Here is a 14903-nt window from a genome sequence, read left to right on the forward strand (position 1 = left end):
GTGGATTAAAATGCTGTGGCCATTTATACCATGGAATACTATGCAGCAATAAAAAAGAAGGATCTCTTACCCTTTGAGACAGCATGGAGGGACCTGGAAAATATTATGCTAAGTGAAATCAGTCAGAGAAAGACAAGTATCACATGATCTCACTCATATGTGGAATCTAATGAACAAAGTAAACTGATGAACAAAATAGATCCAGAGACATAGAACATAGAACAAACTGTAGTATCTCAGAGGGAAGACGGAAGTGGCTAGGTGAGTGGGAAAAGATCAATCAAATAACTTATATGCATACTAGTAGCCCTGCACACGAATCCATGTGCCAGTAGCTCTCTGTGGGGACTGGCCACTCTGCGCCCGCTGCCCAGAGGCTCTCTGCAGCCCAGAGGCCCATCCGCAGCCAGGCGCGGAACGCTTGCCTAGTCATCACGGTGACGAAGCAAGTATTCCACCAGGCCACTCACGCTGCCTGCTCTCAGCGGCCGCCCCCGGGACTTGGGTACTCCGGCGGGGCTGAGAGGACTGGGTGCTGCCATCTTGTGGCTATGGGCACTGCCATCTTTGTGACGGAGTGACGGTTAATTTGCATTTACCTTTTTATTAGATAGGATAAGCATAACCCACGGATACAGTGTGGTGAAGGCCTGGGGGGGCGGGGCAGGTTAGAAGGGGTCAATGGGGGGGAAAAGGGGAACATATGTAATACTTTCAACCATAAAGATTAAAAAAAAAGAATTCAGAAGCTTTCAGAATTTAAGAGGGTAATACAGTATGTTACTAGTTTTTGCCACCAAATGAGTTTCAGAAGTGTTTGGTTTTCCAATTTTTCTATCAGCATATATGCTGATAGATAAAGCCACAGAGTAGGTAAGGTATCTTAAGGAAAATCTGCAGGGGGAGAAGATGACAGCATTGTGAAATGAAGAGCAATGAACATAAAAGAATGTGAATTTGTCTTCTCTACCTTAAATGCATTTGAGAATTACCATAGGATCATAAGCGCATATATTGGTTTACCTGATTATTCTCTATCTCCCCCACAATATTAATATTATATGGCTGACACACTGCAAGTGTTTAATAAAGACAAGTGGGATGAAAGATGGGAGGTGGGGTGTGAGGGGAGAAAAGAGGAAGGAAGGGAGGGAGGGAAGGAGTTAGAATCCTGACTGTACAGTCCCTCCACCATGCTCTGCCAGCAACAACAGTGTATCCATGCTCCCAACTCAGCAGGCGCGGTGGTTCTTGTCTTCCTTAACCATCTTCAGCACACACCCCCACCGGCCACTTCCTTCTTCTTGAAGCATCTCTTTCCTTCCATGATATGGCATCTTCCTGTTTTTCTTTATCTCCATCTTCTTTGGGGTGCCTCTTCCTCCTTCTTGTTCCCTAAGTGCCAATACTTTATACGTTTCATCTCACAGTGCTGTTTATCTTCTCCCTTCCTCAGGCTCCTCACCTACGCTCTGCTTTAACTGTTAGCATATATGCTAATGACTTCCAATCCAAGTCTATCCTTGAGGAAGAGCTCTCATGAGCTCCAGAACCACATATGCATGTCCTCTGGAATGTCTGATAAGCACCCCAATTGAAACATCCCCAAAAGAATCCACCTTGTTTTGTCCAAACCTAATTATCTCCTGTATTCAATTATCAGTGAATGGCACCATCATCTACCCAGGCTAGAACCCAAGGAGGCATCTCTTCCTCTTCCCTAAGTCACATCAGCCCAACCCTCCCACTGATCTAATGCCATGCCTGCCCTCTCTCAGCACACCCCCACTTCCCGTTTCACTTCCTCTCCCGTCATGGTGGTAGAATGGTGCCAGCAAACCAGGGATACACACTCCCTTATCGTGTCCAGTGGTTCAGCGTCTTTCTTTTTAAATATTTCACAAAAGAACAGGGCTTCCCTCTGGTGGGGCCATAAGTCACTGACCATTGATGAGCAATAACTTGAGTTCCAAAAAGTCCACAACAGATAACGCCATGTATTCCCTAGTTTGAACAATGTACTGTCCTACACCTGACACTGACTGCTGAATAGACTGAAACTGCTTCCATAATTGCCTTTCTCTCCCTTGACTCTGAGTGACATGAGGTCAGGACTTGTGCTTGCCTTGTTTAATGCTGTATCCCCAACTCCTCAAGTAATGAGGCCTTGGCATGTAGTAGGTGCTCGATAAATGTTTCTTGGTTGGAGAAAAGTAGAGGAGGGGAGGGAGGCAAGTCGGGTTCCAGCAGAAGAGGATCTGGAGCAGAATGAGGAAAGATTCCTCCAGCTCGGAGAGTGTGTTGGTCCTTGCTCTGAGTTTTCAGGTGGCATCCTGCCGATTATCACTTAAATAAACCATATCTTGGAAGTATGAAAGAAGATACAATTTAGAAGTCAAATTTGATTCAGAGATTTCTGTCAGTCTGGTCAAAATAATTAATTTTAAGGAGTTTTTATTATAAAATGAATTGTCTAGTCAATTTTTTAAATTATCTTTTAAAAATATATGAAGAGTTTTGATAAACACAGGAGTAGAATTCTGAATTTCACATTTCATCATTTGTTCATATCCTGTCCCAAGAAGCAGTTTAGCTCCCGGGCCATTGGCCGTGTGTCACCTGAGAAGACGGTGCGCTGCCGTGACTGGTGTGCTCCGCGGACCACTGCGTGAACAAAGAGCAGGCTTGCTGTGTAACTGCATGGCGAGAACCCGGCCGCACAGGTAAACCCAACCTGAACACTAAGGGGAAAGCCCCAGATAGTATTAATTTTAGATGAGGAGAAAAAAAACTGTGTATTTTTCTTAAATACTTTTTGATTATCTGAATTGTGCCTAATTAGTATTTTAAAATATTTACTATGCAGGTCCTGTCATTGCTCTTCTGCTCTTAAAAAAAAAGGAAAAAATTAAAAGTCAGCTCTGGATTAACAAAGTCATGAGAAGGCTTTCAAAGAAAAATCTTAGTTTAAAAAATAATTTAATATCTTCATAAAACAGACACACAGATGCTTCTGGAATCAGAGTGCATGTGACATGTTTTATATAGCTCACTGCTTTGACCAAAACTCAATTAAATCTAAAACATCAGAATCTGCCACCAGGCCCCAACCCGATGCTCGGCTGAGCCTCCGTCCCAAAGGGACCCCTAGGATGTTGGCTGCTCAGTCAGCCCCATGTGGAACCCTTAAACCAACCACGTGTGCCCCAGAAAGGCCCAGTGGAGATGCCCTCTGATGATCTGATGCTTACGAAGCCCCATCGTGACAATGGCAAGGCGACCCACCCTGGATGGTTTTGCAAAAATGATATAAAGACTTGGCCAGTGCATTGACCATGTGTTTTATTTCCTGTATTTCTGACGCTGCCACATCCGGAGCCTTTCTGACTCTGGACGGACTGCCCCTCCCAGGAGAGCCAATTCCAGAGAGAGGAGAGGATGTGGCTCTGCCTGGAAACACACCCCTCACATCAAACCGGCTCAGCCGGAGCCGCACACCCACCTCCTCCGTCAGCTCTCGCACGCTGGTCCACTGTCCACCCGCCCCGGCACCCCGGGGACAGACACCGGACGAGGACGACCCCTGTGCCCAGCGCCCACTGCGGTTACTCACATGGCCAGTCCGGAGCTGTACCAGCTGTGCTTTCCATGGCAGCACCTCACGTTCCGGCAGCTCCCTGGGCTTTAGACCCGCAGGAGTCGCTGATCGCACCCGCTCCCACGGGAAGGACATTGGAGGGAGGAGGACTCACGCAGTCAGGGAGCTCCGCCCACAGGCGTGGGCTGGACCGGGCAGGTCAGGCCTGGTTCTGCGGACGGCCATGCCAGGTCCACGGCACCCAACGGAGCAGCTTCTCCTTCTGAACACTTCCCACGCGTGCCCAGACACGTTCAGATCTTCTTTTCAGGTTTTGACCTTCATGACGATGCTCCTCTGCCCGAGTCGGGAACAACTGTCACAGGGACTCGGCAGAGGCATCGTGTCTGCCCGGCTCCCAGCGCGGACGCGGTCAGGACCTCAGTGCCCGGGTCTGCGGCAGGCGGCTGTCCGCGTCCCCACGGTGTCTCCCACAAGCAACTGGCCACCCCGGCTCCCCTTTGGGATGAAGACCCTCAGCCCAGTGGGCAGTGCGCAATAGTGGCCTCACGGGGCCCGAGGGGACAGCTCACAGGCATTCCTGGGCCCAGTGGGGGCCCCGCATCCCTGACCGCCCCGCCCAGCACAGCCAGTTAGAACCCATTCCCAGGGGACACACCACCGGAAGTGAGCGGTGTGGGGGTGAACACAGACCTGGGGGCAAACAGCCCACGTGTGAACAGCGGAGAAGAGGGGGACCCCTGAGGGGTGAGGAGGCCGCGCGCCCCTTACCTCCCTGTTTACCTAACGGACTCCGGAGGCCGCCATGCCAGGCCCCACGCGCAGCCTGGGCGGCAGTTGGGGACCCCCCCTGCCGTTAGCGCATGCGCGCCTCTGGGAGCCAACCGCCGCAACGGACGCTGGGAGCAGTTGCAGGACAGAGCCCCGCCCCCAGTGGGCGTGCTCCTGCGTCCTGGCGCGAGGCCCCCTGGGAAGAGGCCCAGGCTGTCCCTGCAGCAGAGGAAGGAGGTGGAGGGAGGGGGCCCCTGGGAAGCCTCCTGCAGGTCCTCCTCCTCAGAACCTCCCAGCGCGTGTGCAGGGAGCACTTGGGTTTTAAAGCTGCAAACGTGCGGTCCATGCACTTAGCTGCCCCTGGGACAGAGGCTGGGAGAGGCGGGCCTGAAGCACTTTCCTCGGAGGGGCAATGCCTCCATGCCCTTGGAGTGCATTTCCGTGGTTTCTGAAGAGCAGTCCTTCCTCCTAGAAGTCTGGGCGTTCCATCGCACAATTCTGGCCAAGAATTTTAGACCTCGGACACACCCTAAGAGACACTTGCCCCTGACCCCGTTCCTCCTGTATTTATTTATTACGTGGAGGCTGTTCAATAAATGTTGCTTCACAGATGTTTCCGTTGCAAGGTGGTTGTTCAAACATTGATCAAAACGTGGCTATCCCGGCCAGTTTCCGTTGACATGGCAGGTAGCATGGGAACAATGTCACCCTGCCCACCCTGCATTTTTGTATTATATTGCAGAATTTCAGTCGTCAATAAAACATATTTATAGTAGCAGAATCAACGTACTTGAGTTTGTCATACTTTCCAAAGAAACTGAAATCATCTGATCCCCTTTCCAGTCATTTGCAAGAGGGGAAAGAGGCAGGAGAAAGACTCATCACTGCATTTTCCATTTTGCACAATTTGTGAACTATGCAAAGGCATTACTTGTTTAAAACATTACATTAAAATCACTCAACAGGTAAAAGATTAGACATTGAACAACATAATACTCTGAGAAACAAAAAGTGGTGATTTCTGGCCTTGCCCTGTAGGCTGCAGGGCCTTGCCCTGATGGACGGGAGCAAAGGGGATGGGTTGTAAGGCTGGGCCAGCTGCATCTGCAGGGCTCCCAGCACTGGGCGGGACTTGGGGTCACAGGACTGCTTCCTAAGGAATGAGGTGCACACAGCCACCGAGCACGCCGCCTCGGCGGGGTCAATCCTAATTTCAACCACTGGGATCCGTGAGCCATAAGTTCCCATTATTTCTTCAGGCCGCATGTTCTGAATTTTGTTCAGAAAGTGTAGCCTGTGTTGAAGTAAACCAAGACCAGATAGGAAGCAGGCTGAGGGACCCAGAACTAGGGTGATGGATCAAGAATGGAGATAAAGGGCACATCAATGACTGGGTGCCTACAACTTACCTTGGAGAAGGTCATTACTGCTAGTGTGTCTTTAAATTTGTGACTTTAAATTTGAAAGGAACTGCTGGTTCTTGCCTACCTATCAGAGCCCTCCATGGAATGCCCCCCACCCAACCCCAGCCCAGGTCCTCTGCCCCTCCCCCGCTGCAGAATGTCAGGAGTCCTACATTCTACCGTTCAAATCCAAACCTTCCCTCCACTGGATGCTGAGCAGCTGTTGGAGCAGGTCACTCTCTGGATCCTCGACTTGACTTTTCTGGTTGTGGAGGCTACTAGGCAGCGGTGGTCAGTGAATGAGCCTGCGGGGATGGCTTCAGTAGGAGGTAAGCCTATAGATTGGAGGGGGGATGGTTTAAACACTGAGCTGTCCCTCAAAACTTGGGATTGAAATGTGACACTGGGGAAACTCGGTTTGAGTGAAGTAGGGGGGGGGAGAGAGCACTGGACCTCCAAGGACCTGTCCCCCGGGGCGGCTGGGAGCCAGTGGGAACCTGTGACGGCACTGGCCAGGAGGGCTCCTCAGAGGGGGGTCAGGGTGGCTCAGGGACATGCCTGGGTGTGGAGAAAGGACGGCAGCAGGCACGTGGGTTCTTCCCAGAGGGGAGACGAGCCACTTCCACATGTGTGGGGGGAGTAGTGGGCGATATCGTGGGGGTGGCACAGGGTGGTCACGGGAAAGCCCAGTCCTGTGGGCTGTTCTTCGGGCACCTGGAGCTGGCCCCGCAGCATCTTTCTAAGGGATTGAGCTGAGTGCACTAGAGCGAAGGGGGGCAGTGGGAGGGTGGTCTTAGCCAGAAAGCTGTCCAGTGGGGCTGTGTGTGGCCACGTCCACAATGAAATGTCCGCCCGAGGGCTGGGCTGGAAGGTCCTCCGCCTGCTGCAGCCCAGAGCTTCTCCCCTGCTGCCAGCCCAGAGCTCACTGCTCCTCAGCCCAGGGAGCTGCTTGTTGGCTTGGGATCCACACGGGCAGGGCGGCCCGGAAACTTCCACCAAGATCGGGCCCGGTTCCCTGAGCTGTCCCGAATTGTTGCCCCCATGCCACCCAGGTCTTCAGACCGACTCCCTCTTGTCCTGCATCTCATGGCGCACCCTCTGCCCCGCCCTTTACCTTTGAGATGAGGGTTTTGCTGAGAGTCCACGTCCCTGCTTCAGGGACAGAAAACAGACGTGGAGCGTGGGTGGTGTTCCGTGGAACGTGTGCGAAGGCGGATTCCTTTTTAAGGGGGAGGGAGCACAGGGGCAGGAAGACCATGGTCGGTGTCAGTAGTAAACGGCCAAGGCCGCCTGTCCTGGGTAATGAGGGGCGCGGTGTGCAGCGTGCTCTCCTGGACGAGGTCTGCTCCAGTTCCTCTGAGCGGGGATGTGTTCAGACAACTGTGTCCCACTGTCACCGCTCACACCTGCTTCCTACTGTGCCTTCACTTCCCCCTGTTGGGAGCTGGAGGGGGAAGGACCTCACCCAGTCTGCAGTCCCACGACCCATCTAACAGGACAGCAGCTATGGAAGTTTCTGGAAACCCCTACCGCCAGCCCCACTTTGCCCCATTCCGTGGCCCTCCTCTAACGCTCTGCAGCCATTGCTGGCTGTGAAATGACAGAGCTCCTGAGGGTGGCCATCAGTCTGAGCGCTGGGGCCGAGTGGCAGGACCTGGCCCGTGTTAAGTGTTCACCGTTGGTTCCGACACACATGTGCATGCTGGGCGGTGTGTTGAAGGGTTAGATCAGGGTTCCTGTGCCTTCTTGTGGAGAGACATAACTCCAGTGTTTCTGTGTTGTTGTGCAAGCCCAGGACAGAAAGGGGGTGATTTGTACTGAGGAAGAGGAAGACTGAGGAGCAGATGGGCCCTAATATGTTAGACACGGCCTGTTCTCAGAGGCCCTTTGGTGCCTAGAACTTACCTCGGAGATGTAAGTTCCAAGGTCACTACCGCTAGTGGGTCTGCCTAGGGTCGTTGCCCCCAGAGCAGACTCCGTCCCAGGGCCATGCCTCTGAGGCTGGCAGGGTCGGTGCCGGGAAATCCTTACGGAGGCTCTCAGGGTCAGCGCTGGCTGGGGCTGTTGCTTCTCGCAGACAGTGGTCAGGGAGCCTTGGTGAACGGGGAGCAAGCTCTCCAGTGGAATAATTCCCAACTGGAGGTCAGAGCGTGACAATGACCTGAGGACATTTGCCACCTCCGCAGTTTGCCCATCCAAATGGCCCTCCCTGGTGAGACTCACGGCCCTGGTTCCCCAGCGGCTGAAGGGCCCAGAGCGCCTCAGTGCTGTGTGCTGGTTCCCCTCCTCCATCCCCCTTTCCTTTGTCTCAACAGCATCTGCAGCGCGGGGAGCGGATGTGAGCCTGAAGCCCGGTGCCTCCATGACTCCTTTCATGGCCCAGCCCTGTCCCCCGCCCTCTACTGGCCCCGCACACCGGCCCCCTGGGGAGCAGCACCTGCCGCCCCCCAGGACCCCGTCCTTCCCCCCTGGCCGCCCCCTGGTGCTGCCGGCTTGGCCCAGGACACCTCTGGTGGCAGGAGATGCTGGTCAAGGCCCCGTTGGGACTGGGGCTGACAACATCATGGACCAGGTCAGGTCAGAAGGGAGACGACCACAGCCCTCCCAGACTCAGACCATTGTCCTGACTCAGGCCCCCCTCTACGGGAGTGCTCCAGGTGCCATCTGTGGGGGTGCTGTGTGTCCTGCACCCCTCTTCTTGGAAGCCACTGCTGTGGAGACGATTATGCCTGCCTTGGCTTTTGGGGGCTCCCAGGCCAGCAATGGAGGCTGGTGTCCCGGCCTTCCTCCTCAAGCTCCACCACCAGCTGCCCAGCTGGCCCCCATCGTCCCCCGAGTGGACCCTGGAACACGGCCACACGGGGCTTCCATAGAGGGTGGCCTGGCCGCCTCCCAGTCCAGGGCCTCGCTGGAGGACGCCTCTAACCCCAAGAGTGTGTACGAGGACTTCCGTCGTTGGCAGCGCTTCAAGGCCCTGGCCCGGGGGCACCTTCCCCAGAGTCCTGATGCGGAAGCTCTTTGCTGCTTCCTCATGTGAGTGCACTGGGCAGGGCAGGGGTTGTGCCTGGAGCTCTCCCATCACAGAGGAGGTGGGAGGGCCTGCAGGCTGGCTGATCCTGGGACGCTGGCGGGAAGGCCTGAGGGTGGGGTCCCAGCTATGGGTGCGAGTGCGGGGTCACCTCCAGTCCTGGTTCCCGGGCTGGTGTGGATGTGAGGCTGTGACAGCAGCAGCTGGAAGGCGTGTCTTTGCACACAGACACCTCCTCCCTCACCTGTGGGTGCTCAGTCCTGCCGGGTGGGGGTGGGACTGGCTCCACTGAGCTGGGGTGGCCAGGCGGGTGGAGGCCAGGCTGGGCCGTGACTGACCCTGAGGCATTACAGGCCAGCGCTCCGGCCCCTGTCCCGCCTGAAGCCCACCATGACGCTGGAGGAGGGAATAGGGCGGGCCATGCAGGAATGGCAGCGCAAGAGCACCTGTGACCGGAGGGTCTATTACGAGATGGCAGAAAAGTGAGTCAGGGTCCTGGGTCCCCACACCTGGGGCAGGGGGGCTGCCTGCGGGGCAGGGTCCAGCTGTGAGGGCTCATCAGAGAGGAGGGGGGTGGGAGGGTGTCAGCACGGGGTCCCCACAGCCCAGAGGCACTTTGTCCTGGGGGAGTCTCTCCCTCAGCTTCAGAGCGTGGGTGCTCCTGTCCCACCTCCCCGGGAGCTCCCCCTCCTCTGACGCTGACCCGTCCTGGGCGGGACATGAAGGCTCAGGACAGGCTGGGGAGGAGGTGCCCGCCCAGTGGGCCAGACTCCAGCCAGAGGGGCTGTGCAGCAATGTGCTCAGCCAGCCTCCTGCCTCCCCAGTGTCCGGGCCCTGGCAGCCCCAAGGCCCTTGCTCTCCGTCCCTCCATCCGCTGCTGCCTTTGCGGGGCTCCGGGCGGCCTCCTTCTCAGCACAGCCTGTGCCCCTCACCCCCAGGTTCATGGAGTTTGAGGCGGAGGAGCAGATGCAGGTTCAGAAGTTGCAGTTGAAGAAGGGGGCGCAGACCCAGCTTCCTCCTGCCCCACCGAGACCTGATCCTCGGGGGCCCCCAGCCCCAGTGGTGGGCATGCAGCCAGGTACGCCAGCACGTTCCCACGAGAGCCCATGGCCAAAGGCAATAGGGCCTAGTGCAGGCCACTGTCCCCCCAACATCGGCCTTCTCCTCAGGGGGCTTTGGTCTTTCAAGGGAAACAGCCCTGAGAGCCGGGCCTCAGCGGCCCTGTGTCCCCATGGGGTCTGGACCGGGTCCACCCTCTCATCCCCTCGCCCCGCTCCCTCTCAAGGCCCCACATGAAGTCTGCTGAGAAGCGGGCTGGCTGCGGGGCCCCTTGGAGAGTCGGTGGCTCCACACGTCCTCACAGCTGACTCTCTTGGGTGCTCCCCTCTGGCCTCCCCTCACACAGTCACAAGGCGTCAGTGGCCCCGACCCTGCCGCACCCGTATTAATGCCCCAACACTGCCCTCAGCATCGCATGTCCTGGAGGTGGGAGCTTTATCCCCTCACGCTCCCTCCTCTTCCCTCTCTGCCCAGCGCCCACCCCCAGGAAGGCTGTACCCAGCGCCCAGTGCGCCCACACACCCCAGCCGCCCTGGGAGACCGAGTCACGCGATGGGATCCCCCCTGAGGCCGAGCAAGAGGACATGGACATCACGGAGGAGCTGCCCATGGGGGCGCCCGGTGGAGGATGGGAAGATGAAGTGAAGGAGTGGCTGCAGGATGAGGGTCTCCTGAGCTACCTGGACCAGCTGTGCTCCCAGGAAGACTTTGTCACCCAGGTGGGCTGGCTCACAGCTCGGGGCCTACAAGGTCCCAGAGGGTGGCGCTGCTGCACCCAGACCCGGGTTCCCCCAGGCTGATGGGATTGGGCTCTGCTCTTTGCTGCTGAGCTGGGCGCGTGAGTGTGTGTGTGTGTGTGTGTGTGTGTGTGCATGTATGTGTTTCTGTGTGTGTGTGTGTGTGTGTGTGTTTCTGTGCATGTATGTGTTTCTGTGTGTGTGTGTGTGCGTGTGTGTGTGTGTGTGCACCTGATGACCGTGATGGAGTGAAACACCCACCTGTGCAGGAGGACGGGGTGGGTCTTGGCTTTCCCACTTGTCCTCCAGGCCCCGCTGACTCCCAGTTCACTCCCTGCCAAGGGGCTCACGGCCGCTTCCCTCTGTCCCAGGTGGAGGAGGTCATTGACCCCCAGTTCCTGAAGCAAATGAATTCCCCAGACGCACAGCAGGACCCCTTGGCCCTGGCTGAGGAGTTGGAGCAGGAAGAAGGGCTCACTGCTGCCCAGGTGAGCCAGGGGAGGGTGGGACCTTAGGGAGATGGGAGGGGGACCCCAAGTGAGCCATAGGACCAGGGACCCCAGGGGAGTTAGAGGAGGGACAGGCCCTAGTGAGTCAGGGAGGGAGGGATCCAGGTAGGTCAGGGGGTCTGGGGAGGAGGGGCCTCAGGGAGCCAGGGGAGGGAGTACCCGGGTAAACCAGGGCAGGAAGTAACCCAGAACATACCTGTGTCCACCCCTGCCTGCAGGCAGCGCATGCCGAGGGGCCAGCCCTGGGTGGGAGCAGCGCAGGACAAGAAGGAGAGGACAACAGAGAGGAGGAGGGGATGGGAGCCCAGAAGGGCAGGGGCACAAAGCTGGGAATATGGCCCAGGGGACGGAGCAGAGCCACATGACTGTCGTGGATTCGAGTCACGGTGTCCCCTCCTCTCCTCCTCCCCCCAGTGCCACTGTCCCATCACCCACCTCCTCCTCCTCTCACACACGTGTGCAGCGCCAGTCACTGTCCCCTTCTTCCTCCAGCTGGCAGAGGAGCGACTCCTGGCCTCCGAGGAGGGCGGCGTGCAGGCACCCCCGAGTCACGGTGCTCCCCTGTGGGACTCAAGTCCTTCTGAGTCTGCGAGCAGCCCAGATGCCCGGAGGCATGAGCACGGCCCCCAGCTGGGGGTCAGTGACACAGCCTGCCCGCCAGAGACTGGCTTCCAGGACCGGCAGAGGCGCGGCCCAGCACACGCCCCCCGCTCCAGGCCCCCGGCTGCTGCTGTCTCTTCGGGGCGTGAGGAGCACCCACCGCTCCGGGCTCGGTGCCCCCCCGCTGCTCCCCAGGGCCACGGGCCTGCTGACTGTGCACGGGGACCCAGGGGCGCCTGCGTCCCCAGAGAGGCCTCTCTGGTCAGGGAGCCGCTCGGGCCAGCGGACAGGCCCCGTGAGGCCGAGGAGGACCTCGCCAGCCTGGCCTTCCTCTGGGCCTCTCCCGGCCGCCTGCTGCCCTGCGCGCTCTCTCTGAGTCCTGTCCCTGCCTCGGGCCTGGCCCGCCCTGGAGGTCGGGGGCCCCGGGGCGCTGCCCAGTCCCGGTCCCTGCAGAGACGAGGCCTCAGCCGCGCTCCCCCTGCAGCTGGCCAGTCTGGGAAGCGCGCTCTGGGGGGAGGCCCCGCCCATGCGGAGAAGACCCCCCGCCCAGGGGCCGAGCTCGGGGTCTGGGGGAGCCCAGCACTGGCTCCGGGGCTGGTTCCCTCCTCACAGCCTCACAAGAGAAAGTGTGACCCGTCTGACCCAGGGAGCTGGAGGAAGCGGCACTGCAGCCAGTATACAGCAGAGGGGTGTGCCCCCCACTGCCAGCGCCCCGAGGGGCCCAGACTCCATGGGACCTGGCTGTCCCCCAGAGGAGCCAAGGGCTCCTTCTCATCGCAGGGCTGATCCTGCTGTTCCACTGACATGGGAGGATGGGAGGCAGGGAGGGAGGGCAGGACTGTTATGGCGGGGGTGGGCCTGGGGGGGTAGGAGGGAGGGCAGGACCCTTAGGGTGGGGGTGGGCCTGGGGTGGGGTAGGAGGGAGGGCAGGACCTTTAGGGTGGGGGTGGGCCTGGGTGGGGTAGGAGGGAGGGCAGGACCATTAGGGTGGGGGTGGGCCTGGGGGGGTAGGAGGGAGGGCAGGACCCTTAGGGTGGGGGTGGGCCTGGGGGTAGGAGGGAGGGCAGGACCATTAGGGTGGGGGTGGGCCTGGGGTGGGGTAGGAGGGAGGGCAGAACCATTAGGGTGGGGGTGGGCCTGGGGGGTTAGGACTAGCACCTTTGGGGCATTGTGGGTCAGTTATGAATAAAGATAATTTTGTTTGAAAATGCTCTGGGGCTGCTGTGTCCATACTCGGTTTGCGCTGCTCCTTGGAGAGGGGCCCTGAGAGGAAGGGAGGATGCAAGCCCTGGCCCTCACCCCCTGCCTCCGGCCAATGCCTCTTCCCCATGTTAAAGTTCTGATTCCTTCCTGGGCTCAGGTTGGGTGGGAAGGCTGAGGCTCCGGAGCAGGGCCCCAGCCCACCCAGCATGCAGAGCTGTGGCCCGGGCGGTGGCCCCGCAGCAGCGATGGGAGGGCTGAGGCCCTGCGGTTCCAAAGGAGGCCTGGCCCTCTGCTGCCCCCACACAGAGCTCGGGCGGGAATGGACTCATGTCAGGGCCTCCCCCTCCCACAAAATCGCAGGTCAGCCCTCAGCTCCTCCTCCGCTGCCTTCCCTTGTCCCGTGCGGCGGGCAGCACCCACTCTCCCGGCCTCCTGGGCACTTTGTGAAGGAGACTCCTCACCTGGGCCCGTCTTTCCCGGCCGCTGCCCCCTCCCTGCCCAGCTGGGCCTCAACACAGAGAAACGGGCTCGGCGGTTGTGCCAGACTCTGTGTGTCGTGGGCTGGTCCAGAAGCTGCCAGCCCTCCCGGGTCAGCATCCTCCCCATGTGCACCCGATGTGCTGGGGTGGCCGGCCCTGGATGCCAATGTGTGGCTGAGGGACAGAGCCTGGACCCTCGTTCACTGGTGCGAATTAGTCCTGCGACTTCTCTGCTTTCAGGGTCTCGGTGGTGAAACAGGTTAACCACCCCGCCCACCCCCTAGGGTTGTCAGGAACACTGAGTGTGTTTGAAGGGAACACACTTGCTCCGCCCTGTGTGCCTTCCCCATCATCAGGTTCACACCTGGCCCCGGGTGTCTCTGCGCCCGTCCTCACTCGCCTGCTGTGTCTGCCTTTGAGTCATTGTTTGGATGAACAGGTCCCAGGGCTGCCCCCACCTCGGAGCCCTGGGAACCCCGAAATCTCCCTGGAACCTGTACAGTGGGGCTGACTGGAGGCCCATCGCTGCTTCAATCGTGGGCGAGGCCAAGTCCACGGCTACGTGGAATCCTGGAGAGATTGGCACATTAGCGTCTGTAAAATACTAAGCTGGGTGCAATGGGAAGAAGAGGGAAGAAGTGTTTCATATTCCCCTGCAGCCAACCCTCTTTATCACCAGAAAATAAACTTGACAGGACACCCTGGAGGGCAGTGCGTCAGGCGGGAAGCAGGACGGGCTCCTAGTGACTGAAGTGGAATCTGTGGGAAGGGCAATGCCCTCCCTTCACTCCTCCAGGGAAATCACGATGCTCAACCGGAGAAGGGGCTCCCTGTGTCCCTGTGTGCTCAGCGCTCCCTGCTGCTCCACTTCCTTGTAGCTCCCGGTGGGGGGGGGGGGGGGGGGGGGGGGGGGGGGGGGGGGGGGGGGGTTGGCGCACACAGAGCCTGGGAGTTTGTTCCTTTCCCCCGTTTTTCTGTGGGGAAAGTGGGGTTGGGGAGGTCAGGGGACTGAGGGCAGGTCACACTCCAGGAACTGGGACAGCCTGGGAGGCACCACGCAGGTTTGGCTGCAGAGACTTCCTGCTCCTCCAGGAGGAATAAATCCCCAGGAGGAAGCCCTGGCATCCTGGGGAAATGCCAGTGACATAGGAGCAAGACCGGTCACCACCCTCGTAGCCCGGGAGTGGCATCTCATTGCGGAAGGAGATTGCGTTTCCCTGATGTTGAGCATCTTTTCGTATGCTTCTGGCCATGTGTGCATCTTCTTTGGAGCAATGTGTCCTCACCATTTGCCAATGTTTAGTTGTTTTTGGCTTTTATCATTGAATTGTAAGAGATCTTTATATATTCTAGGTAAAAGTGTCTTTCCAGAGATAAGGTTTCCACAAAATTCTCCCATTTTGTGGGTTGTTCTTTACTTTCTTGAGAGTGTCTTTGAAAGGAAAAAAGTCTTACCTTTTTTTTTTTTTTAATTTCTTTATTGATTAAGGTGTCACATATTTGTCCTCATCCCCCC

General features: G+C 57.9%; 1 protein-coding gene and 1 long non-coding RNA gene across 4 annotated transcripts; one reads left to right on the forward strand and one right to left on the reverse strand.

Moving 5' to 3' along the window:
- Nucleotides 1–2533: 2533 nt before the first annotated feature.
- On the reverse strand, nucleotides 2534–4607 carry LOC129151708 (uncharacterized). Of its 3 annotated transcripts, none has more exons than XR_008558374.1 (3): nucleotides 4370–4607; nucleotides 3614–3934; nucleotides 2534–2664 (listed from the first exon to the last, which is right to left on the reverse strand). It is a non-coding gene; the product is annotated as an uncharacterized LOC129151708 (long non-coding RNA). The 3 variants fall into 3 exon arrangements; XR_008558375.1 differs by having other exon boundaries at nucleotides 4382–4411; XR_008558376.1 differs by lacking the exon at nucleotides 4370–4607 and adding an exon at nucleotides 4292–4351.
- A 1478-nt stretch (nucleotides 4608–6085) lies between these two features.
- On the forward strand, nucleotides 6086–12495 carry LOC129151720 (NUT family member 2G-like). The gene is made up of 7 exons (XM_054727612.1): nucleotides 6086–6101; nucleotides 8088–8805; nucleotides 9154–9282; nucleotides 9739–9878; nucleotides 10334–10578; nucleotides 10968–11084; nucleotides 11598–12495. The coding sequence occupies exons 1-7, from the start codon at nucleotides 6086–6088 to the stop codon at nucleotides 12489–12491; spliced, it is 2259 nt and encodes a 752-aa protein (XP_054583587.1). The 3' UTR covers nucleotides 12492–12495.
- The last annotated feature ends 2408 nt before the right edge of the window (nucleotides 12496–14903 follow it).

The sequence above is a fragment of the Eptesicus fuscus genome, chromosome 15 (genome assembly GCF_027574615.1).
Source record: "Eptesicus fuscus isolate TK198812 chromosome 15, DD_ASM_mEF_20220401, whole genome shotgun sequence".
Lineage (NCBI taxonomy): Eukaryota > Metazoa > Chordata > Mammalia > Chiroptera > Vespertilionidae > Eptesicus > Eptesicus fuscus.

What these genes read in the sequence shown, in the direction of transcription:
- LOC129151720 (XM_054727612.1), top strand. An exon ending in GCTCTTTGCTGCTTCCTCAT is followed by an intron (nt 8,806 to 9,153) that starts GTGAGTGCACTG and finishes GAGGCATTACAG; the next exon opens with GCCAGCGCTCCGGCCCCTGT. An exon ending in AGGAAGACTTTGTCACCCAG is followed by an intron (nt 10,579 to 10,967) that starts GTGGGCTGGCTC and finishes CCTCTGTCCCAG; the next exon opens with GTGGAGGAGGTCATTGACCC.